The 26,150-nt window shown below is 39.6% G+C and overlaps 1 protein-coding gene across 1 annotated transcript; it reads left to right on the forward strand.

Moving 5' to 3' along the window:
* The first annotated feature begins 1,803 nt into the window (after positions 1 to 1,803).
* LOC121956359 (retinoic acid receptor alpha-B-like) lies at positions 1,804 to 23,376 on the forward strand. Its single transcript, XM_042504529.1, has 9 exons — positions 1,804 to 2,916; positions 14,611 to 14,765; positions 15,391 to 15,532; positions 16,903 to 17,063; positions 17,216 to 17,392; positions 17,535 to 17,739; positions 18,680 to 18,747; positions 19,207 to 19,297; positions 22,075 to 23,376. Exons 1-9 carry the CDS (start codon positions 2,718 to 2,720, stop codon positions 22,353 to 22,355), a joined length of 1,479 nt encoding a protein of 492 aa, XP_042360463.1. The 5' UTR covers positions 1,804 to 2,717; the 3' UTR covers positions 22,356 to 23,376.
* Positions 23,377 to 26,150: the final 2,774 nt, after the last annotated feature.

The following is a 26,150-nucleotide window of genomic DNA, read 5'->3' on the forward strand; positions in this document are numbered from 1 at the left end:
TTTTTGTCAGGTACAAATGTCAGAATGGCCAACCACCTGTATAAATAGAGTTAAATGATGAGATGGCCATTTTGTCAGGGACAAATATCTATGCCTTCCATCGGTATAAATAGAGGTAAATGTAGAGTATGTCAGTATGATAGTTACAAATGTCAATCAAAATGGTCTACCACCTGTATAAATAAAGTTATATGTAGAGCAGGTCATTCTAATAGGTACAAATGTATATCAGAATGGCCCTCTACCTCTCTAAAAAGAGTTAAATGAAGAGCTGCTCATTTTGTCAAAATAGCCTACCACCTGTATAAAAAGATTTGAATGTAGACAAGGTCATTATGTCAGGTACAAATGTATATCAAAATGGCCTACCACCTATTGAAAAAAGTTATATGTGCAATAGGTCATTCTGATAGGTACAAATGTCTATCAGAATGGCCTACCACCTATAGAGTCAAATGTAGTGTTGGTCATTTTGTCAGGAACAAATATCTATCAGCTTACCACCTCTCTACACCAAATAGAGTTCTACATGGAGTAGGTCATTCCAGTACAGATGTCTGGCGTACCACCTATATAAATAGAGTTAAATGTGGAGTAGGTAAATCTAACATGAACAAATGTCTATCAGAATGACTTACCACTTGTACAAATAGAGCTCTATTATTAGTCTACTTGCCAGCAAAGTCAGCCTGGAAATGTTGAGTACCCTAACTGTGGGATGCTAACTTGCATATGTTGGGCATTTTGCATAATTTACCTAGTTTATAAAAATGTGCATAATCACATATGCTGACAGTATTTCAGCCATTGCTTGGCCAATTTGGACATTATCTGGTTGGTTTTGGGGTTTCTTTGAGGATGATGTATCCATTTCTGATAAGCTGTTATAACACGTTTAACTAGTGTACATAAAATTCTCTGTTCTGATATTTTTGGACATAATTTTATTTTTAAACTAACTGTTTTTAGGACTTGTGTGTACCACCTGTTAAACATGACTTTATTACACTTTCTTTGCTATGCTACCTGCCTTTCTTACCAACATTAACCACCTGTGTATCAACTCAGTGTGATGGACTGTGAATTAAAATGTTAACTTCAAGCATTGTTCTATTCATGTGTTTATAATTACAGTACCATTTATAACTAATTTGAAATGATTTCAAATACATTAAATATACAGAGTAAATTACCTGTCTAGTCCAGTCAATCCATTGTCCTCTGAAACGCCTAAATCGAAATCTCTAAATTTAAATCATAAATTTGAATTTCGAAAATATCAGAAATGGATTCAGCATTCTCAAAAAAAACCCAAGCCACCCAAATAATGTCCAAATTGACCAAGAGGTGGCAGAATTACTGTCAATATGTGCAATTAGGATATGCAAATTTAAGCAAATCGGGCATACTATGCAAATTCCCCAATATATGCAAATTAGCATCCAGTTTCTTAATGTTGGGGAACAATCCTGTGCATTTATAACAAAAAACTTTAGGGTACTCAACATTTTACGGTTCACAATGGAGCTCTATAGGCTGGCAAATGGAACAGTCTACTTGCCGGCAAAGTCAACCTCCGGAAATGTAAAGGAATATGATTTATACGCTATTTAGAAAATATTAGTTAATCATTAAAATATTACAATATGGACCACAACTAACTACTATGCATAGTTGTCAGTAATAGACACACTGAGATTAGGCAGAGAGCATTTTGAAGGCACGCGCAGGGCAGATAGGTGGAGCTCGTGCGCAGCTGGTGTCACTCATCAAACTGGAGCGAGAGAGAGAGAGAGAGAGAGAGGGGCCGTCGGGTACAGAGGCGAGGGGACTACAGGACACCGCTGCCCGTACCTCTGCCGGACCTCCACAACAGCAACAAGAGCTGCGCAAACTGCCTCGGATATCTCCTCGTTGACCTACCTCACCGCCGCCAGTTTTACCTCCGGATATCGCTCTACTCGGACATTAGCTGCAAGTTCACACTCGTGACAGCTCGTTTTTAGCATGAATGTGTCGCGGCTGCGTTTTGCTGCCGTGTGTCTGTGAACTGGAGCGGACGGAGCACCGACTGGACCTTTTTTTGACTTTCCGGTGAAGAACAGTCATTGACAGCATGCAGGGATATAAGGACAAACAGCATGACATTACGGAGCAGTCTGTCCATTAAATACACTGTGCGCGCGGCTTGCTACAGAGCTTATATGATCGTTACATAATATCATTTTAGCTAACGTTACTTTGAAAACAGCGAAAACACTGCTAACGATAGCGACGTAGTATCCGACGGTGGAAGTAGACGATATAATAAACTATGAAGATAATACACGCCACATGTGTGTCGTTATAGTTTGACTTTTACTCTTTTTAGTATTTTAAAGTGACTCCACTAGCACATTTAAATTGGCACTTGCAGCATTAAGGCTGAACGCTTTTTGTCGCCTTCGCTCGTGCAAAAACGACATAACGGACGCCAAAGTTTGACAGTAAACTTCTCCAAGGGCTGAAAGGTCACCGGGACCGCTCATCCCCTTTCTCTCCTCCTCCTGCTCCTCTTCCTCCTCCTCCTCCTCCTCCTCCCATCAGTCTGTCATGAAGATGTGAACTCTTACCTCCCTCCCTTCCTCTTTCTCTCTCCGCCGTCCAGGACACTTTGATCTTTTTTTTCTCCTCTATTCGGTACAAAGAGATCAAAGGCTGCTCGCGATTCTCGCGGGATGTACGAAAGCGTGGATGTTGTGGGTCTCAGCCCCAGCCCCAGCAGCCCCAGCCCGGGCTCTTTCCTCAGCATGGACTACTACCACAGACCCCCGGGGCTCGGGCAGGAGAAGGGACTCCTGTCCGGGGTAGGAGGACTCCAGCGTCCGTTCGGAGGATCCCTGGTGACCGTGAGACACTGGAGCGGATCCAGCCACTGTGAGTCCCAATGAAAAACTATTTCTAAAGAAAATACCTGCAGGGTACAGATCCCGTTAGTCAGTGTGGGCAGTTTAATTTGTTGAACTGTTGATTTGTTGTTGTTTAATCTGAAATGACAAGGGGTGCCGGTGTAAAACCCTTTGCTTGTGCTTTGGTATCTGCTGTCAGCTCGAGGGGATGAATGCATGAGTTCACCGGTTTCAACTGGGACACATGCCAGCGCCTTCTTCTAGTATCAGGTGCCCCACAGCCTCCTTTTTAGCACCCCTATTAAATATATTTGAAATGAACACACCACTGTGCTTTACATGTGCTGTCATTCACTTTGGCTTTACTAGCCTGCTCAGCATGCTTCCTGTCTTACACACTGTAGTTCCTTACAGCATTTATGAGCTTATTACTGTCACCAAAACAGTTCCTCTTTTTATGACCATTATATAAATCCCCTAATATCTGACAAATGCTACATTCAGTCTGAGGTGGTCCATATTAGTCAAAAACGTATGGTGAGACTTAACCTCTGCAGTAGAGATGATAACAATCAACTAATGACTAATCAATTGACCATTAAAAATTTAATTGAACAAGTGAAATGTAATTGATAGGCTATGAAATGCTGTCAAAATATATGCAATATGTTGCTGTGAGCCTTGACTGAGGATAAAATGCATTCGGTATTGTTTAAAATAAGCAAAGTTTTTATGTGTGTTTTTTTTTTCTTCAAATAACAATTTATTGATTGCTCTTTAAATTTTACCGATTAATCAATTAAGGAAAGTGCTTACAGTTTGCAGCCTTGCTTTGTAGCTGTGTGTGTGCACTGTGAATCACGCAATTTCAGGGTTTGGTTTGTGTTTCCATGGAAAGACTGGGATGACCTTAGTAGGTCAGCAGCTGCCTGCACGCATTTGACAAATCTAGCCCATCCTGACCTGAAGCTCAGTGCTTCTCAGTGGGTGAAAATGTTTCCAGTTTGTCAGCATAGAGATGTTTTTAATGTATAAATGATGTAGAGCTGAAACATTTAGATAATTAATAAATTAGTAGATTTACAGAAAATTTTAATTATCCATGAATTTTCAAGCGAAACTTCTAAACACTACTTAGTTTTCAGTTCCTCGAACTTATAGGGTTTTCTGCATTTATTTATTTTATGTGACTGCAAACTGATAGTTGATGGGCTTTAGACTTGGTTAGATAAAATAATTTCTGAAAACATCCTCTTAGATTTAATTTCTGACCGTTCAGACCAGTGAGTCAGGAAATTAATTGAAAAATAATCATCATGATGATAAATAATTAATATGGTTAGTTGCAACCAGAAAAGGGTTTTCAATGTGTCACAGGTTCTGTAAGTTACTTTGTGCAATAATGTATAAATGCCATGTGAAATACAGAGTAAAACAGGTGTTCTGTATAATTAATTTAACCATACTCTCCCACAAGAATACCACTCCTATGTGAAATAATATTGCTAATAATCATTGTATAGTTTATGGTCATTAAATCATTTTTTAGATGATTATGGAACCTTCCAAATTATTGTTAATATAAGCATTTTTTGTTTTGTTAGTCTATAAGACAGTTTGTTGTGAAAATGAGTGCAGAGGATAGGGGGTTAATACCAACAAAGAAATATTATAATATATTCACGCAGATGCTAATAAATCACATAGTAACATTAAAAATACTAGTAAGTGTAATTATTTGGTCATCAAATTTTTGGTCATCATTTTCCATGTGGTGAACATTTCCTGGGTTTTACACATTTTTCGCTAATTGTATCATGTTGGGTATCATTAAAAAGTTTGAAAATACTATTAGCAAAATGATACTATACTATTAGTAGAAAGTTTTGGTATGGGTTCTATAAGGATATGTTTTACGATACATGGTGCGCTCATTTCTAGATAAACGGATTCATGCTAACATCTTGATTTGTGGTCATTTTGGGCCCTCATTATATGTGTCCATGCATCTATTATAATAAGAGCTGTGAATATTGTCATGTAAAATCCATGGCACTGGAAAAACTCAACTTTAGTTTTTTAAGTTATTTTCCAAAGAATTTTTACACATAACTTTCATTTAAAAAACAATGTCACTTTCAATTCCTTTCAGGCTCATTATAACAGATAATAATAACAATTCTGTAATACTGTTACACCGCAATATTTTCATACCATAATCCCATTGTTCATGTTTGCTAACTTTATTGATCAAACAGACTACTGTTATTGTGATGAAAGCAATATTTTCACATCTTCCTGCACCGTTTAGTTAGGTATGCTTGTTTTAGTGTCCTCGCTGGGTGCAAAATAAAAGCTTTTCATGGTAAACAACACGTGATCCCAATTTGGGAGGCCAATTTGCTCTGTTGTGTATCTTTGCGGCCATGGTGGGAAGAGCTGTTATTCTTATAAGTCACAATTCATGATTGTAGTCAGTCAGTTTTCCAGTGCTTGTTCTGAACGATGTATGCTGCGGGTTGCATGGGAGCTGAGATAAATCAGCGCTGCAAAAGTCCCTGCTTGTAAGAGGAACTTTGATTTACTGTAAGCTTTAATGGCCTTTTCTTCAAAATCATGGCAGGGTGATAGTCATGATGTAATGTGACACATTTTGTTTAATATTTTGAGAAAATAAACAATACCAATATCATTAGAAAGCTTATGTTTGCAAATGTTTATCGAAAATGGCCCTTGCTCATTTTAATAAAGGATGCCAAACTGTTGCCTCATCACAAACTGTAGAAGACATTTTACAAAATGAAATAAAACACTAAAAGTGGTAAAATGATTATTTCAGTCAGGAACTATTTGATGAGCGAATGAGTGAACAACACCAGACGGTCAGTACTTGACCTGATGCAGGCTGCTTGAGGACATTTTTGTATGTTAATTTTTTCTTTTTAATTGACAAACTGAACATATAAAAAAAAGCATAGGTCAAGAAAAAAATTCAAGTAAAAATGCAGTATACAAATGATAAAGGTGATACAGATACATAAAAAAGAGAAAAATGAATAGGTAAATAAATAAATAAAAAGCAAGAAACCAAACAAAACAAAAAAGAAAAACATGAAAAATAAACAGATGTATAAACATAGACATATACAATACATTCAATTGGAGGATTTTTAGAGGGTTTTTTTTTTTTATTTTGAGGTTTGATACGTAGCCTTGATGTGAAAATTTTCCATCCAGTTATTTTCTATACCTGCTTAACATCAGCATGCATCGGCTAAGAGGCAATGCCCGTCTTTCACAAGAGTAACACACATAAACACAGAAACACAAGACCTTCTTGCTCTGAGTTGACAGTGCCGGCCCAGCACAGTGTCGCATGTTAGAGACAGTCTGCCTCAGAGTCAGACAGTTACCCAAGGGTGATGACATGGTGATGTCACTGCGACATGGGCCTTGCACAACCGAGTTAAGTCATGAAGACAGAGAGCGCAAAGTGCTCAACTCGGCCGCTGAGAAACACAAGGAAAGAGAGACATATAGAGGCGAGAGGGGAGTGCTCGTAAATTTGGTTGTAAAGACAAGAAGGATTATCCTTAGTGTGTGTTTGGGGGGGGGGTCTTTGTGCGTGACTGGAATGAAGAGCGTCAAACAGGTTCAAAGGTCAAAGGCCGTACACAGATGCAGGCAGGCACGCACATTTAGTGACTGCTCCAGCTACATGTAAGCAATGGCCTGGGGATAGTGGTTCACTCTGTGTGTGTGTGTGCGTATGTGTGTGTGTGTGTGTGTGTGTGTGGTTGGGTGTGATCCAGCGCAATGACTCACTGACAATTGGGAAGTGACCTACATCTCTCCCTCTCTTTATTTCTCCTTCTATCTGCCTCTTTCTTTCCTGTGTCAGCTGCCCAGTCATCATTTCTCTGCACTGAATGACCTCTCTTTTCTCTCTGTTGGATACACACACACACACACACACACACACACACACACACACATTGACTCACACTCACAGTTTGTCTGGGAATGTGAGTGTGTACTGACCAAGTTTGACCTGAGTGTGAGTGTGTGAAAATGGGAGGAGGTGGATGGTTGTTTGTCAGTGTTTTCAGATGGCTTTATCTCTGTATGTGTGTGTTTGGGATTGCACTACTAGCAGATGAATGCTAACAGAGAGGCAGTGGAAAGCTGGTTATTAATTCATTTGTTCTAGTCAGAGTCCTTAGGCATGACATGTCTTTGTCTGTATTTGACTGTGTTGAAATGTGTTCTCTTGTGTCACATCTTTTGTTTACTTTAGAGATAGAATAAAAGAGGGAAAGAACAATGTTAACCTTGACTGCTATTATACAGATTTCTGTCTTGGAGTGTGCACAGAGTGCTAGCATTAGGCTTACTTCAATACAGCTTCAATACGAACAGCTCTGTAGAGCTCAAGTCGGTTGTTTTTATCTTGGTTTACTTTGCATTTTCCTGTCACGTGACTTGCAAGACTATCAAAACGACACTAGTTGCATGGGTTTCTCTAATTTATATTTACAAATTCAGGATGTTCCTATGACATTTCTTTGAGCCGCCACACCAATGCAATTCATGCAATTTATGTTTATCTAAATGACACAGCTGCTCAGATGACACTCAAGCTACAAAATTTCACAAGATAGAAATTTACCCCGAGTGACATTTTTGTGCCAAAGATAAGAGATTCACATAGATATCAGACAATAATTTCCGTGTTGACGGCCATAAGGCAAATAAGATGACATTTGCTGATGGCAGTGGTCAATGTTTTTTTTCTGTTGTCTCACATAATTTTTGCATAGGCTGAAAAGCAGGTCCAATTGTCCAGGGGACAAACGGGACAAATTGTTTCCCTAGAATGCCTTCATGGCAAGAGACCATAGTTAACTCATTCAGTATGTTTATATGCACAGTTAAGTTGAGCTATGTTTATAGTTCCATAAGGCCATTTAACTGGACTACTGTCCTTGTCCCAGTATACAAGCACCGGGGGAGAATCGATTTACTGACAAAAGTATGTCAGTAAAACTCCTCCAAGGCAGGTAGTGATATGCCCTCTTTCAGCTGGTTGCTACTGGACCATCTTCCGGATTACCTATTATGTCACATACTGAACAAGTTAGCAAGCAGCAAACAGGTTGCATGTCGAATGGTGAAAACATGGATAACTTTTCGGTGCTGTACATTTTGTATGTACTCTGCACTTTACTTGGTACCTTAGTCTTTTTTTGTTTCCTTCCCTTCTTCTTCTTTTGTTTTTCCCGGCTTTAGTCTACGAAGTTATGCTATTCGACTTCCGTTTCAAAGTTCAACGCGGGAACTGTGGAGCATGAACGTCAAAGCCAGTTCAGGTCTGCTTGAGGCGTATACATGAAAGAGTAAATCGATCCCCAGCAGCATTGTCTAGGTGTGTTCTTACAACTCAGAAATTGGACTTGGTACAAATTCAAATGTTTATATGCATTTTGAAAAACAAACAAAAAAACAGTTTTTGTCAGACTAACACAATAATTCAACTTGTAAAACATCATGTAAATGTTCCGACTATAGAAGTGTCAGTACGCACCTTATTATTTTACACTGATAATGCTAAATTGAACAACAAATCTGTGCTGAAATCAGCAAGAGGAGAGCTGCTTCACATTACCTATTAGCAGCCGATAGCCAGAACCAACAGCTAACGGAGGTTGCACTGAGTTATGTTATGATGCGTTCAAGCAATTGAACTAATCTGTTTTGTAAAGATGAGTATTAGTTGAAGGTTTCTTGGCAAATAAATACAGCTGTTCGAAGGGAAAAAAATGTTAATGTTTTCACAGCAATGTAAAATAGATATTAGACAGGGAACTATAATATATATATATATATATTATATATATATATATATATAATATATATATATATATATAATTATATATATATATATATATATACACACATATAAAGGCTTTTGAAGTAGTTGTTTTTTAAAGGTGTTTTTCATATTTCATAAATTTGTATGAACAGGTTTTGTTGCCTATTGCTCATGTATTGAAGAACTGAATGACTGTAAACAGTTCAGTTATTTTTTCATAGTGATTTTTTTACGTGGCACAAAAAGGGGAAACATTACAAAAAATCAAAATAAACAAAAACAACAACAACAAACATCAGTATTGGTTATCAGCCCAGGATTGCACATTTGCTGCATCCCTTGCAAAGATGCTCAGTACACATAGTTTAGAAATTGTAAACTTAGCAGCAGAAGGTACGCAGGGTTGATTAAATATGTATCTGACAACATTTAGAAGGCCATTCCAGTGGCCTTCTAAATGTTGCACACATTATTCTTCTTTGGCTACTTAATAAAAACACAGACCCTGGCTCAAAATCATGGAGCTGATAAGCTAAAATGTTTTATAATGAATGTTTAAGTGGGAGAATGTGTCTCCAGAAACTGGCGGGATGCAGTCAGCTGATGGTCGTACTGGAAAAAAATCCATCACTGATTGTATCGTAGGTACAGAAACACTGAGATCGCTGGAGATTGATTGACAGTGGTGTTATAGAGTAGATTTTCTTCCCTCAGCTGTAGAAAGCACACAAAACAACCACTTAAAATTCTGGCTTATCGTTCAGTCCAGACGTGGACCTTGGTCCGGACATTGAGAAGCCCTGGTTTGTTCCGTGGTAGCTATCTCTTTAACATCTCTGGTCACATTAGGGCCAGTGTGAGCAAATCAATGAACTGTCACTGCTTTTTGATAATATTGGATTTACAGGATTATTGCATCAGTGTGATAAAATACCACAATTCGTCAAATGTTACTTGATTAATCACAAAGACACTCCCATCTGGTTATGTTACCCATAATTGGTCTCTAATTGGACTACACATTCCCCTATAAACATATGGTATCTTGGTATATATTAATATTGATATTATAATAAAACTGCATACATTATGGTTAACCCTTCGAAACCAGAGCAAACTATGTTGATTTTTTTAAACATGGGGAGAAGGCAATAAACAACTAAACAACATGTGCTCCAAAAAGGGAAAAAAAAAGAGCCAGAAATTAGTCAAATGTTGCAAGAAAATAACATGAGAATAATTAAAAACAGAAAAGTAAAAAACAAACAAGAAAATGTCCTGCAAAAAGTGCAGGAATTTTTTTTGCAACATAATATTGAATACGGTATAATAATTATTATAAACATAGTTTTCTCGACATTTTTTTAATTTTCCAGTCATTCTCCCACCTTTTTTAAAGCCCAATTTTCAGGTAATTTTCTTGCCACCTTTTACTAATTTCTTGCAATTTTTGGGACATTTCTTGCCAAGTTGGTCATTACCCTTTTTTTCCCCTCTAAAAATCATGTGTTACAATTTACATCTACCTCCTGTTACCTATCCGGCGAGGGGGATGAAATACTGTGATTAGGGGCTGGTTTCACAGCGCATAGAGCATGCTCTCTATTCAGGAACTGTTTGCTGGCATATAGCCAGGACCGCCTGAGGAGACCATTTAGCAGTATTTTAAATCAGATTTGGAAAACGACTTACCCCAACACTGGCTAACATTTAACATTGTCACTATTGGATTTTAACTCAGCTGACCCAAGGACACAAACTGGCTGCTTTACCCGGGAGCAGGGATGCTCCAGAGAGGCTGAAACCATGCATTATTTGTAGCTCAGACCAGGGTAAACGCCAAGCTTATAATTAATGTATGTAAATAATGTGTTGTTAATATTTACAGTACACTGAAACTGAAACTTTTACTCTAAACACTGACAAGCCAAAGCATTTTTAAATAATTTATCACTGAGAAGACACAAAAAAAATCTGCAGCAGTAGGCAGGTTTCCATTAACCCTCAAATTGCGCAAATTGAAATTGCAAATACACAATACACCTAATGGAAACATGTCCGTTTTGAAAAAAAACCCAAAAAAAACCCCTCCCATTTATCGCAAAAAAGCTTTTACGCTCGCATGAGGTGGTATGTCAGGCGATTCAGAAAAGCTATATTATCCAAAACTGCAATTGAAACACTTTTCCAGGTCTCATGATGCCATCTATGTGCTCATCAGTAGGAACTGGCTCCCTCATGATGCAGCAGGCGCTACAAGAGCTGTTATTACATCACATAACTCTTAGACTAAAAGTCTCTTAGACTAAGACTAAAAGATGAGTGGATCATCTGGAAGTTTTGAATTCACAATTCCTCTGTGAAATCGTGGACTATCACCACCCAGCAATCCCTCATACGTGGCCGCTCACACATGTAAAGGACTTGCCTTTCCATTGTCGCTCCATAACACGCCTGCCGCACCTTCAGTTGGAAATAATGACGGCTAGTGCGGAGGCTGCAATAGAAATAAACCTGCTAATGTTTTGAACATCCATCGCTACCAAGTTCCTCCCATGCTGACACTTTGTTTGCATGTATTGCAGACTGCCTTCCCTGGTGTTGGTTGAGTGTAACACGCACACTTTTTCATCCATAAATTTTATTGATGATCACGAGAATAAAACATCAATACAGATAATCGGCAAAATGCCAAACACTGACCCCAATAAATCGGCCAGGCCAATAATCTGTCGACCCCTACTGCATAGTATATTTTTTATGATGATAGGATACAACTACTGAGATTAATGTATTAATTCATTTTTGTTTGTTATTGCAAGCTAGGAAGAAGCCAACAATCATTTGTTAATGCTATCATCTTTATCCAATAAAAATGTAAGGATACGATCCTCCTGAGGCACAAAGATGAGTCACCAATATTCTTCTCTGTTAAAGATCTCATCTCAACAATAATAAGTCTTTCTCTGAATCCAAACCTCCAGCTAAAAGCTTGACGTACTGTTATGACATGCTGTCGACTGCGTCATTTCCTGCCCCACTAAAGCAGAAGTGGGAAATAATAAGAAGAGATTACCAAACACACAGAGCGTCACTTGGAAATTTGAGGCGAAGAGGAGAGAGAGGTTTAAAAGAGGTCAGACAGCGCTGAGGGGAACTGCTGGCTAGCGTGTCAGTGAGAGAAGAGCAAAGACAAATAGAGGGGAGATAAAGAGGAGGGAAGATGGAGGGATGGTATGGTGGCTGAGGAGGAGGAGGAGGAGGAGGATCTTTCTTCATTTCTCTCTCCCTCTCTATGTAAACAGAGCAGACCAGCAGAGGGGAGTTGCATCTCCTCCATAGTGGAATGTCTGGTATGGCTACTGGGGGGAGGGGAGAAGTGTGTGTGTGTGGTTGTTAGGTTAGAGGTTAGAGCAGGCAGAGTGAAAGAGAGAGTTGTGGCTGTTCCTGGTATCTTAATCTGAAGGGTCAGGACCTTAAATTGGGTCACAGTGTGTCTTTGCCAGGTCTCTGAACAAAAATAAAACAACCACTTTGACAAAATAAGCCCAGACGCAGAAATGGGATGTTATGGTTCACTCAGCACATAGCTGCTGATGTGCAGCTGACTCCTTTACCGTTGCTTGAACTGACGTGAGGAGCAGGACAACAAAATAACAGAATACAAACGAAATCCTTTTGAAAAGGCATAATCTGACCACTGTAGTTGCTTTCACTGCCAGTGGGCACAAATTCCCCGTCCAGACTGACCAGATTGTAACCTTGATGTTCACCTCACCAAAGCAATATGTGATTAAGAGATTAGAGTTTAGATTGGATTAGAGTTTAATGACACAACATTATGCCAACACGCTATGGAGTACAATTTGTTCAATACAGGAATTTAAAACAAAAACTGTGGCCCCCAGTAGAAATGAAGTGCAACGTAACTTATTTCATAGGAGATAAAGCATTCCCTACTTCACCTGGAGCTGTTGGTTGATCCAGCTGTTAAAACAAATCTCAACATAAGGCAGGTTTCTGTTCACCCTTCATTTGTGCAAATTGAAAATGCATTGCAATATATATATATATAATGCTCACATGAGGTGGTATTTTAGGCTAGGCCATATTTCCCAAGACTGCAATGGAAACATTTTTTTTTTCTGCTTTTCTAGGTCTCATGATGCTATGGCTATGTGCTTGTAGGAAGTGCCTCCCTCATGATGCAGCAGGAGCTACAAGAGGTGTTATTGCATCACATAACTCTTTAAAATATAAGCGGATCATCTGGAAGTTTTGAATCCACAATTCCTCTGTGAAATCATGGACTATCACCTCCCAGAAATCCTTTATATGTGGCTGCTCCCATGTATAAGGGGCTCGCCTTTCCGTTTTTGCTCTCATATCATGCCTACCTTGCTTTCAATTGGAAATTATGGCTAAATAAAGGAATGACGGCCTGTACGGTGACTGCAATGAAAATCAACCTGCTAATATTTTGAGCATCCGTCACCATGCTTCTTGAAATGTTATCACAAGAGCAGAAGTCACAGAACGTCACTCAATGGAAACGCAGTCATCTCTCAATTGTGTTTTCTCGAAATTTTTAAAATATCTCTCAAGTTTTGCGCAGATCTGTAATTGAAACCCGTCTTTAGACAGTAGGGCTGCTTCAGGCTTCAATGCAATGAAATTTTCTGTGAGGCTGAATAGGGCTGCCCCTGAAAAGTTGGAGATTTGAATCATCAGTTGGAGACCCCCCCAATTACCTTAACTCTAGCAGTTTTTTTTTCTTTTTTTTTGCAATTCAGTGTGCTGTGCAGTGTACTTCTGGGGACGTTTTGGTCCCCAGATTTTGCTGCGGAGTGAGTGCTCCAGACCTTCAAACTACTCTTTGACAAAAGCAGCTGTGGATATGCACACAGCGGCATAGGGGTAGAGACAGACTGTGCTGTAAGGGGAAGAAGTGGTGAATTTACAGCTCATAGCAAATTAAAATGATACAGTGTCTGGCTTTAGTATGATCTAGTGTCAGCAAAATGTATGTTGTTGTGCATTTGTGATCCATTGTTAGCTCGTTTACTCTATTACACATTCAAACTTTAAAACTTTGTATGGAAAGAAAAGGAATTGTCGAATATAGGCATTGAACTGCCAAAATCAACTGACATAATTCAGGGCTGGGTACAGTCCTAAAGATGGATAGCACTGTCACCTCAAGAGGGTTCCAGGTTTGAACCTGCCAACTGACTGAGGCGAGGAGTTGTTCTCTCCGTGTTTCAAAGGGTTTTCTCATTTTATGTGTTTTTTTCCTGCTTTTTGGTCCTTTAGCAGCCACACGCATGCAAAGTCCACAGACATGCAGGTGAATTGGTGACTCAAGATAACTTGTATGTGTGAATGTTAATGTGAATGGTTGTCTAATGTGTGTCAGCCCTGTGGTAGTCCGGCGACCTGGCCAGTGTGCCCCGCTTCTCGGGCGAGTGGTAAAAAAGAATTAAATCAGGGCTGTCTAACGATTATTTTTTAAAATGTTTTAATCACGATTATGATTCAGTTTTTTCGCATTTGAAAACAGTTTTGAAGTCCGTGTTGAACTTGATAAATATTAAACTTTTAGAATAAACTGTTAAAATGAAAAAGATTTTGGAATTTCCTCTCAAAGTTCTGTGCAAAATAGAATTTAGATTCCAATAAAATCAAAAGAATTGAGTAGATAAGTCTTGTTGTCGCTTATACCCAATTCAGCTATATGAGTCAGTATTGGCCCGATAGTATGATCAGTATGAGATGGGTACCAGAAATGCACCTTAATTGCATTCTGACTAAATGTAAGTGTGGTTTTCCTCCGTCTGCCTCCTCCTGCAGCTATAGAGACTGAGAGCACGAGTTCAGGAGAGGATCTGCTTGTCCCCAGCCCTCCCTCGCCTCCACCTCCGCCCCGTGTCTACAAGCCCTGCTTCGTATGTCAGGACAAATCTTCAGGATACCATTATGGAGTCAGTGCCTGCGAGGGTTGCAAGGTACGCAGCAAAACATATGAGTGAGCTCAACTTACAAAGACATGACGCACAACATATCAGTGTTTGTCATGAATTGGTATGTGTATCCTAGAAGTACCCTGGAGCACTGCATGGTGCGCATGAGATCTACCAAAATAATATGCTTGGTCAGATGGCTAAAAAATATTTAAGGGCGGTAAATTATTGAAAAAGTTGAGAACCACTGCGCTACAGCATTCATTCTGGATAACTTGATCATGTATACGAACAAGTTACAACCGGAAAACCTGAATGAAAAATACTAACGTGAGACAACTGAGTATTTGCATAATGTGTAAGCGAAGAGGTCACGACCTTTGCACCTCCCTTAGGATCTGTAAGCCTCTTTGCGTCATCTAATCCTACACCCACACATACACACACGCACACAACTAATCTGTGCATGCAGTTAGTATCGACTTTGATATCTGTGTGTGTTTTTGCATGCTCGTGTTCAAGTTCATGTCCTGTTCCACCAATCACCAACCTGGGACCAATTTTAGCCTTGTTTAGGTTATACCCCAAACCCTGGTTTACAAAGTAGCACTTCCAAATTTTGACAATGCTGTTGTATTCTTTTCTCTTGCCTCCATCTTTTCTGTGTCAGGGTTTTTTTCGGAGGAGCATCCAGAAGAACATGGTGTACACGTGCCACCGAGACAAAGTCTGTGTCATAAACAAGGTGACGAGGAACCGGTGTCAGTCCTGTCGACTGCAGAAATGCCTAGAAGTCGGAATGTCCAAGGAGTGTGAGTATACTCTATAGCAGTGTTTACTGGTGGGTCACAGGTCCAAACATGGGTCACGGGTCCATTTTGAAAGGACTGCAACCATATCAAGTTGGGAAAAAACACACTTTAGTTTGAAGTACAGTGAATTTGCAGAGTTTTGGTTTCTTGCTGTAGTTTTTTGTCATAGTTTTTTGAGAACTGTAACTATTTCTTTGCCCACTGCCATTGAGAAAAATAAATTAGGCAATAAAAAAAAATCACCAAAGCATAAAAAAAAGAAATTGCCCAAAAGCTTGAAAGAAAAAAAAACTGCCATTTTTTTAAAGTAAAAATTTGATTTTTCTTTTAAATCGCCAAAATGTAGTTGCAAAAAATTGCAAAAAATTCTTATAATCACCAAAAATTTTAAGAAAAAAAAGAGTAACATATTGTTACTTGTAAAATTATTTTAATTTTTCTTTCTTTCTTTGCTAAGCCACCAAATCCAAGAAACACCCCTGGTGTTACCTAATTGCACTTTACTCTTGCAATATGTTTTATTTCATTCTGTTTTAAGCCCATATGTCATTTACATTTTGTCAAATTAAACTGAATATGCTTTAATATATTTTATGTACGGACCTTGAACTAATGAACAAGGATAAATCTGGACCCAGTTGCTAGACCAGTAGGGAGCCACTGCTCTATAGATGCAGTGCCATTCCTGTTTGTGTGGAGTAACGTGTGGAAAAGAATGAGCTTCTAAACTGCAAAGGGTTAATGTTGTTAATTTTTTAAGCTGTTTTGTCGTCATGCAATAATAAAGCAGAGCATAGTGTGACCTCTATACTGTAGCAGATGCACTGCAGCTCCAGCTCAGTGCTCTACTCACGCAACACAGTGATGTTTTAACCTTGATATTTGTCTCCCTCTGGTGGCCTTCATCAGGTGACACATGCTCCACAAAACCACCACTATTAACGTGTAATAACCTGCATCACTATAACATGGACTTTTCAAAATCTTGAAGGTTTACTCTGAGTGTGTTCCAGGTGTTATGAATAAATACAGCTGTTTGAAGGAGAACTCTGTTGATGTTTTGCAGTTAGTAAATGGCCATTATTTTGATGTTTTGCACTTGAAAGGTTATATTGAAGGTTGTTTCATAAATGTGCATCATTGAATTAGTCACCATTCAAAGGTAGTGTAATGAAGGGCTTATAGGGGGATATATAACAACAAAAACAAAACAAATAACAAAAATATTTATATTGGCTGTCGGCCAAATAGTTATTTTAAACGGTATTGGCCCTGAATTTCAAAATCAGTGTGCTTTATTCAAGATGTCAGTGTTAACACCTGCTTAAAACTTTTGAGCTAAATCCTCCCATTTTTCCTCCCACTGACAGTGGTGCGAAATGACAGAATGAAGAAAAAGAAGGAAGAGAAGCGGCAGGTGGAGACAGAGATCTACGTCCTGTCAGCAGACACAGAGCAGATGATTGAACGAGTCCGTCAGGCCCATCAGGACACATTTCCCTCCCTCTGTCAGCTGGGAAAATACACCACGGTACACACACACCAACAGGCTGATTCTATTTTTCTTTTAATAAAAAAAGACTAAAAACAAGTGCAACAGACAGGTATAGCCGATGCTCTTAAGGTGTTCTCTTTGGCATTTTGTGAGAAAAAATGTCTCTTTCTGTGTTCCTTACCCTGCAGAGCAACAGCTCAGAGCACCGCGTCGCCCTGGATGTCAGTCTTTGGGACAAGTTCAGCGAATTGTCCACCAAATGCATTATAAAGACAGTGGAGTTCGCCAAGCAGCTCCCTGGTTTCACAACGTTAACCATCGCTGATCAGATCACCCTGCTCAAAGCCGCCTGCCTCGACATATTGGTGAGTTTATCACTCATGTCACACATAGACACACTCAGAGCAAGTTCCACAAAACAGAGACAAATCTTCAACACATGGGCAAATGTACAGTTACGTGAAAAAAAGTCCTTTAAATAATGTATTTCCCTTCCGCTTTCCCTAGATTCTAAGGATCTGCACACGCTACACTCCGGACCAGGACACCATGACCTTCTCCGATGGTTTGACTCTGAACCGCACCCAGATGCACAACGCCGGGTTCGGACCTCTCACTGACCTGGTGTTCTCCTTCGCCAACCAGCTGCTCCCATTAGAGATGGATGATGCAGAGACAGGATTACTCAGCGCCATCTGTCTGCTCTGTGGAGGTACTGCATTTTTTATTTTTTAGTGCTCCGCATCAGCAGAGGTCAAGGTCACTGTGATCTTGTCTGTCTGATTCTCATGATATCATGTTTGAAGAATGCCCAAAATGATTTTTTTTTTTAAATACGTGTACTTGGACTCAAGAATGAACCGATTAGATTTTTGAGGTTGAAGGTCGAGGTCACCCTGACCTTGCATCCATTTCATTCTCCCGAGTACAATCTCCAGAACACCTTGGGGGAAATTTTTTAAACTTTGGCACAAACATCCCCTTTGACCACCAAATTTGAATCAATTCATCATTGAGTCAAAGGTCATGGGTCACTTTGACCTCTTCTGTCGCAGTCTAGTGAACATAATATCTCAAGAACACCTTGAAGGGGGTGTCCAGTGGCTGAGTGGATAAAGCAGGGACCTCATGGATGAAGGCAGTGTCCTTGCCGCAGCAGCCTCGGGTTCCACTCCTGCACGTGGCCCTTTGCTGCATATCGTCCCCTCTCTCTCTGCCCTATTCACGCTATCGATCTGTCCTATCTAATAAAGGTTTAAATGCCAAAAAATAAAAAAGAACACCTTGAGGGAATTGCAGAAACACTTTTCTGACTGCTATTCAACATCATAGCTTGTCAACATTTGGTCAGATACTGATTTGGTGACTCTAATCTCGGTCGTCCACCTTAAAACTGTGCTGATTGTAGAGATCGTCTGTGCTTCTGTGGGGAAGATGTGTGTGAAGCATCCATGTTTTCATAGACATGGATTTAAACTTGGAGACATACAGTACGTTCTTTTGTAGGTATATAAAATTAAATAGTTAATAAAAGAACATAGTGCTGCTAAAGTGTTAGTGCTGTGGTAAAAAAAACATAAAGAGATCGTGTGTAGTGGGGTTCTACACATTTGTGTTGTGTGAACTTTGTGTGTGTGTGTGTGCATGTGCAGATCGTCAGGATCTGGAGGAGTCAGAGAAGGTGGATATTCTTCAGGAACCAATGCTTGAAGCCTTAAAGGTTTGACATCTACTTATTATTCTTATAGCATGACACTGTTACAAACTTGGGTTTTTATTGCAGAGTGAGACACCCTCAAGATCCAAAACAAAGATATGTACTTACACAGACAGCAGAGTGTAACGGGTCAGTGAAGGCTTTGGTTAACAAGACTGAAACACATGCGTTTAAGGTTAAAGCTCCATCAATCATACATGTTTCTTATTGCCAACAACTTCCACAAAGTCTTAAACTATTAATGTCTGAGTCCTTTGTCAGTACTGAGCCAATTTGTTTTTTACGGGAAGGTGTAAATTTCAAATATACAGTTTTGTTTTACATGACTTAAAAAGGCTCAGTAAAACAGCTCACGATGTAGCTACAAGCAAACGCTCCTAAAACAGAGGGAGTTGTGCATTTGTTTGAGATTACAAATTACAATACATTTATTTTTATCCATGTCTTTGTGTGTGTGCATAGATATATGTGAGGAGAAGGAGGCCTGAGAAACCTTGTATGTTCCCCAAAATACTGATGAAGATTACTGACCTCAGGAGTATCAGTGTGAAGGGTGAGAGACACACACACACATACACATGCGCGCGCGCAATGATGGTGATCATTTACTTGGTACCTGGTAATAATTTACAGGCTTCTGCTCACACACATGAGCAGTGGTGGTAAGGTTAGTCCTAATAGCCACACTTGTGAGTAAGCCAAAAGCAGACAGATGTTAAGTAAAAAAGTGAAGCGTGCAGGTGAATGATTAACAAGATGACTGGCTGAGGTGAGGGCTGATCTGTGTCACTGAGGTTTTCTTCAGCTTGAGGTTTGGACAGGGTGGCTTGCAGGGATCACAAAAACAAAAGATCAACAAAAGAATTGGTAAGCGGGCAAAAGTGGAAAAGATCAAAATTGAGCTGGACATGTCACTCAACAAACAGTGTACAGCAAGAATCTGGCAGTGAATAATTGTGGAGCTAGCTCTCTTGTAGGTAGCTGGCTTGATTGCAGACAGGTGCGTTGATTGATGAGGGTCACCAGGTGTGGAGTAAAGGAGTGCAGACAAGGAGTGGCGGGACCAAATAAAGGCACACACGAAACACGCAAAAGTGACTGGAAAAAATAAACAAAAACCACACTCACGCAGACACACAGGAGTCACCGAGGGCCGATCGTGACAAAAGTACAACATTTCAAGCCCAAACTGTCTCTCTGTACATGTTATATAGAAGTTAACCAGTGTTTGTTACACATTCACTCTTTGCTGCTCCGTGTCCCCAGACAGAAAGTGTGTGCTCTGGATAACTGAACGGTACATTCCAACAGCGCTCCTAAAGTAAGAACGGGACAGTTTGTACCAGATTGTGCTCCGGCACTCAGAGTGAGTGTTTCCGAACACAACCTCTAAACCTTCAGAATCAGAAGATTCTCAAAATAATACATTTCACTCATGTCACTGAGTGGGGAGTTTACAAAATGCTATGTTATCAATAATTAGCATACATTTAGCATAACATAGCACATGGGACACAAGCTTAGATGCACCCATTTGTTATCAAAACTATGAATGCAATGATAAATTTTGGTTCTGTAAGGGTTATCAGTATTTTTTTATTGCTTTCCCATTTGCCACATACTCACTGGTGTGGATCTGTGTAATGCTGGTAAAAGCCGGGTAACAGACACAAACACTGTGAGCTGCATATATAATGTTACGTTAGCTAAAGTCTTGACATGGCATCATCACGTCTGGTGACGTTACATCGACAGTATTAAAAGGAGCATCGAGGGATTTCAGTTTGGCATGTTAAATAAGTATCAACTGACACCTGACTTTGAATTTTTGATTGGCTCTATCCATATTATGGATATGGATTGGGTATAACCATGCACAAATCAGCTCAGCTTCAGGAAACTCTAAAAGAAAAAGGCAATATTTCAAATATGGGTTAGGCTTATGTCTGATCATTTTTTAATGCTTTTTATTACATATTAGTAAACACCATATTAATAAAGTTTTGGTGATTTAAGTTCCCAGAGGCTTTAAGGAAGTTGAATTCACAAATCATCGTTGCGTATTTTACTCAGCCAGTAAACTCCCCCAATGAAAGTGCTACTTTGGGAAAGATTACTATTGGCCAGTTGCCTTTGACCTCCCTGGTCGTGAAGTCCTTTGAGACACTGATTAAACTTAACTTCTGGACATAATCCAACAAGTTCTTGATCAATTGGCTTGAAGTTTCACATTGATAAGTCCGAATGTCGACTCCAAGAATGCACTGGCTAAAATAATGAATACAAGCAACAAAGGTCCAGCAGAGTAGCCTTTCATGTCCTGTCTTACAGTCAGGTGGTGAAGAGGGCAAACTCCAGCCTGTCTGACAGCACCCAACCTCTCCATCATCTACCCTCTGGCAGCTGCTTCAGGTTCCCCTTAGTCAAGACATACAGATCAAACACTCATCCCCTCAGCCCCTCTAAACTCACAGAAAAGGAGGCAGCCTGCCCATTGGGAGCATCCAGTCCTTCTTGTAGGACGATGTTAAAGTTGATCACCGATGATGTCGCTGCTGGATGAATTTTGATCTTGATTATAATGCTATGTTGGTCATACATTTATGTATGTGGATGACGAGATAAAGTCATATTTTGTTCATACTGCTGTTCAGATGATTATGCTTGTCCACTGATGAAGCAGGGATTCCCACACATTCATATATTTGTGGCGGCCCACCATGACTAAAACAGCTGGACTGTCATTAGAATTGCCATTAGAATATACATACTGTTTGGTTATTTATTGCACCACACTCCCGAAGTGCAGGTGTACTCTGGGCCCAGACGGAGCAGCAGAACACCATATGTAGTGAAAGTGAAACTGGACTGTTGATTGAGCTGGGTGTAAAGGTTTGCACCCCCTCGCTTATGCAGCAGCTGCTCCTCTCATCTATTGATCTTATCAGCTGTGATAAATTGTCCACCCCACAACTCAAACTCTATAAACCACTGCGGAGTAAAAAAAGAACTCACGACCTGCAAAAATGTCAGAGTATGGAGAGGGGACACAGAATGATACAAAGCACAGAGAATTGCTGTTTTTATTTTTTGTTTGTTTTTAACATGGTATCATATAAGGTATCAAGAATCATGATTACACTAGTATTTGTATTGCCTACAAAATTTCTGGTATTGTGGAAGGCCTACTTGTCCGTTTAAAATTAGTATAATGTAAATTTCACATCATTGATACCATTATGACAGTCATGCCATATTATCCACACCAGGTTCCTACATTATTACATTTTTTGTTTTGCTGAACTTTCTCTCTCCACTTTTCTCTCTCAGGAGCAGAGCGAGTGATCACACTGAAAATGGAAATACCGGGCTCCATGCCTCCTCTCATCCAGGAGATGCTGGAGAACTCGGAGGGACTAGAGGGGCATGGAGCCGGGGGAGGGAAAGGGGGAGGAGGAGGAGGAGGAAAAGCAAAAAAAGGAGGCAGAGAAGAGGATGAATCAGAACTCGGCAGCTGTCATCCAAGTCCGTCGCCCAAATCTGTTCCCTCTCATAGCCCCAGCCCGAGTCCGGCGCCCTGCTCCCCCTCTTCTCCCTCCCCCTCCACCTGAAGTTCTACACACCTCTGCTCAGCGGAAAAGCATCCACACAGCAGACTGAAAGCAGAAAGAAACTGCAGCTAATAACACATGATGTGGAGGACAAAAAGCCTGAATGTTTGAACCCAGAAAATGGTCACTGGCGACATGTTTTGTCCGTGGTATTAATTTATGTGTGCCAGGAAGGAGGACAAATATCTAGGTGGTAGATATGTTGATTTTATACATTAAATGCCTTTTTATGATGCCGTAAAGGCTGATTATATGCAGACTGTGTGAACCTAAATGAAGGATTATGGAGATAATAAAATGTGTACAGACTGACGAAGAGGATTCCTCTTTAATCACACATTTCTTCTTTTAAGAAAAGTCATGTAAAATATGCAAAATCACTGTGTAATATATTGTACATAGAAAAGACTGTGAAAGAAGACAGAGACGGACTTATATAAGAAGTTATTTTCAAGAAGTTATTTTCCTAAATGTACATGTGTATATACTGCGTTTCCTCAGCTGTAAATAGTTGTTTTTTCATCCTCTGTCCACCATTATCACCCCATCACACACACATACTGCATTTAATCCTCTGCTTTCCATCCCCTCAAAGACACAGCAGGGAACAATTACTACTCCTCGTTCGGTTTTCAGATGCAGCTTCAGCAACTTCAACAAACTGTGAAACATCATTTCATTTAAAGTCATACAACACACTGCTCACAAAACTTTCCCCATGTGGTGACAAACCCCCACTGTGGCACACGAGCTTTTGAGCTCTGCTGAATTTTAATGTCATTAAGGTGATATGGAGATGTCCGTGGTGACAGGCGAAGATGTACAGGCAGGCCGTTTGTTAATATTTTGTTTCTTCTAAGTATGTTTACATAGTGCCACTGTTTGTTTCACTACAGCGTCCTTACTGTCAGGTACAAATGTCCATTTTCAGTGTTGTCGTCTTCTATGTATGGTCAGGTAAAACTCATTGCAAATTAAAAAAATACAAGGAGTTCAATAAAAAAGTGAGACTTTCATCTTCTATCCTGAAAATATGCATGTTCTTTGATAAAAACAATGTGTACACTGTGAAATATGCCATCTTTCTTGATATTTAAAATATCTTCTACAAGTCAAAATGCCAAGCAAAACCTTAAATACATTTGGGTATTACAAATAAAATCCTTAAGCTTACCCTTCAGACACTTTGCAAATAGAACCTCAAAACAAGGCTTTAAAACAGAACAAGGCTTTAAAATAGAAGAAGGAAGAACCTGAACAATACTTCAACAAAGATTTGAGACCTGCCTCTATGTATTTCTAAATCTTGCTCTTTGTTTTTGCTGGAGAATGAAACCTAAACTAGACTTAATCGTCATTTAGATCATCCAAAAGTTCAGTTTTGACAGTCAGGAGGAGTTTGAAATGCTATGTTGACAGCAGATAAGTTTAATAAAAAAGCAGTAAGTAAGCAGTAATGTTAGACGCATTGTATGGATTTTAAGATTTAAACCAGATTTTTTCCATTTAATTAAATCTTGTGGTGGAAACAAGCTGTTAACACAACACTCATATGTTTTAAAATTGACATGGTTAGCAAAAAGTTGCCTGTTTACACATCCAGTGGACACATTAGCATTGATTTGAAGTTGCATTTCTGTCTGTTGGTCACGTGGTGTGCAGAGAGTGGAGATTTATCAGTGCTCTGTCACTGAAAACAGCTATTCTCTGTGACCAAGAGTGATGCTATGAGCAGTGTTGTACATGTTCAGTCTTAACAAGAGCTAGCAGGCAATTCAATTCACACAGATTTAACGAACACCCCCGCTCCCAGGTCATCAAATAATGACGCTATGTCATGCCCCGCAGCATCTGATAGCAACGCATGGGACTCCCTGTAGCCTACCTATGTGGAGCACAGCTGAAACACATTGTGACACGTGCTTACTGTTTTTGTTTGTTTACACGGTCGCAGTTAGATTTAGGTAGGAAAATCACTTTTAGAAAAAATATTGTGTTTTGAGCTTTGTTACACAACATGACGTAAATGTCACGTGAGTGACATCACTGCACGACAACCGTACACAAATCACATTGGACTCTTCAAATAGTGATGCTTTGTCAGTGCTTTGGGCATATGAACGTGACACCAAAAGCCACCTTCCGCATCCAACTAGTATGCAGCTGGACATCATCGGATGAGAACATGGTCAGATAGAACTGGTGGCATTATATTTGCAGGCGGACAGCCAGATGGCACCAGTTGCGCCCACATGCCATGCGAAAGGACAGTGTCATGTTATAACACAACAGGTAACAGCATAATATAAGGAATGCAAGTGCATTTATAGGGCGTGTGCAGGGTGGATGGGACACACAAACAACAGACTTTAATGCAGGAGCCTAGAGTTAAGTTCCTTTTCGTTTCGTTGTTTTTTTCTACATCTTACCATGTGCCTCTTTTGCCTAAACCTTATTATTAGTGACTTTGTTTCCTAATTGTAACCATTGCATCAGTCACGTTGGTTGCCATCTACTGCTGTGTAAACATAAGGACCATGCTGCATCATCCCACCATGTGGATTTGTTGACATCACGGTAACAGCATCCCAGAGCATAAACAGAAGGATACGTAAAACATCATAAGTAGATGCGGAAGGTCACTGACAGAGCGGCACCATGTGACGAGTTGTGATAAGAACATGTTGAAAATATGTAACATTACAACATCAGTGACTTTGGTTTCACATGATATGTACAGTAGGTGATGAAGTCACATCATGCTATTAGACAACGCTGACTTTTTGTTTTCGAACAGGACATGGTCTGCTGTCGTCTGGCTTAAAGTCCTGTTTCACCTCCCTTTCCTCCCACGCCATCATTGCCACAGATGGGTTTACAACAGAGTCAGCTCAAAGCCCTGTGTATCTCATAAAGACCAAAAAGGGTGCATTTGGCAAAATCTTGATAATTGATAACATGGGAAAGAGAATGAGCTGAACAGCTTCCAATCAAACAGAGTTCTACCACTAATACATTTTATCATGTTTTGCAGACAGTGAAAAGGAAAGTTAAGGTATAGTGTAGATGCAATGAACACAATTATGCTGCATTTCAAAAACATATATTATAAATGTTAAGTCTCGACCTCTGGCTTCATTACAGCCAGATCTTACCGATAAGGAGGACTTAAAATGACAAAATCGTTTGCAATGTAAATTGGTGACAATTCAGCAGCACCCTGACCGTGATTACCTGAATCTAAGTCTATTTCATCAACTGTATGACTATAACCAAGTGTTGCCATTGTACATTTCTACATACCACAGATATGTAACATTTTGCATGTTATTATGTGGGAGATATGTTGAAGTTCTATGTTTTAATGACGCTGTGGTTAATGTTTTATTTAGTTTAGGCACAAAAAACAGCTATGACAAAGAAAAGACCATGTTTTGGGTAAAAATAGACAGTTTTGGGTGCACAATACCTGCTGGGAAAAACAGCAGCATCCACATTTGGAGGGGCAATGCCATTCACCAACCCCTTTACCGCCAAAATAAAACATATTTGTGGTTTTCAGAAATGTACAGTACCAGCATTTTCTTCTGGGAACTGGGCTGCTGTACCCCAAAAATCATTTTAAATTAGAAGAAAAGTACAATGGCTTGCAAATGCAGTGAAATTAATGTATATGACAAAACATTCATAATATGCTTGTCAATTTAAATTTACCAATCGATTACAGATGTGAAGTGTTTTTTCATGTCCACATTTTGCCATCATCCCAGTGTTACCAGATCATTAATGGATGTC

Source organism: Plectropomus leopardus, chromosome 17, assembly GCF_008729295.1.
Source record: "Plectropomus leopardus isolate mb chromosome 17, YSFRI_Pleo_2.0, whole genome shotgun sequence".
NCBI lineage: Eukaryota > Metazoa > Chordata > Actinopteri > Perciformes > Serranidae > Plectropomus > Plectropomus leopardus.

Bases quoted from the DNA above. Each gene is read 5' to 3' on its own strand.
- LOC121956359 (XM_042504529.1), top strand. From the start codon at position 2,718: ATGTACGAAAGCGTGGATGTTGTGGGTCTCAGCCCCAGCCCCAGCAGC. The intron at 2,917-14,610 runs GTGAGTCCCAAT...CTCCTCCTGCAG, and splicing joins CTGGAGCGGATCCAGCCACT to CTATAGAGACTGAGAGCACG. The intron at 17,740-18,679 runs GTACTGCATTTT...GTGCATGTGCAG, and splicing joins CATCTGTCTGCTCTGTGGAG to ATCGTCAGGATCTGGAGGAG.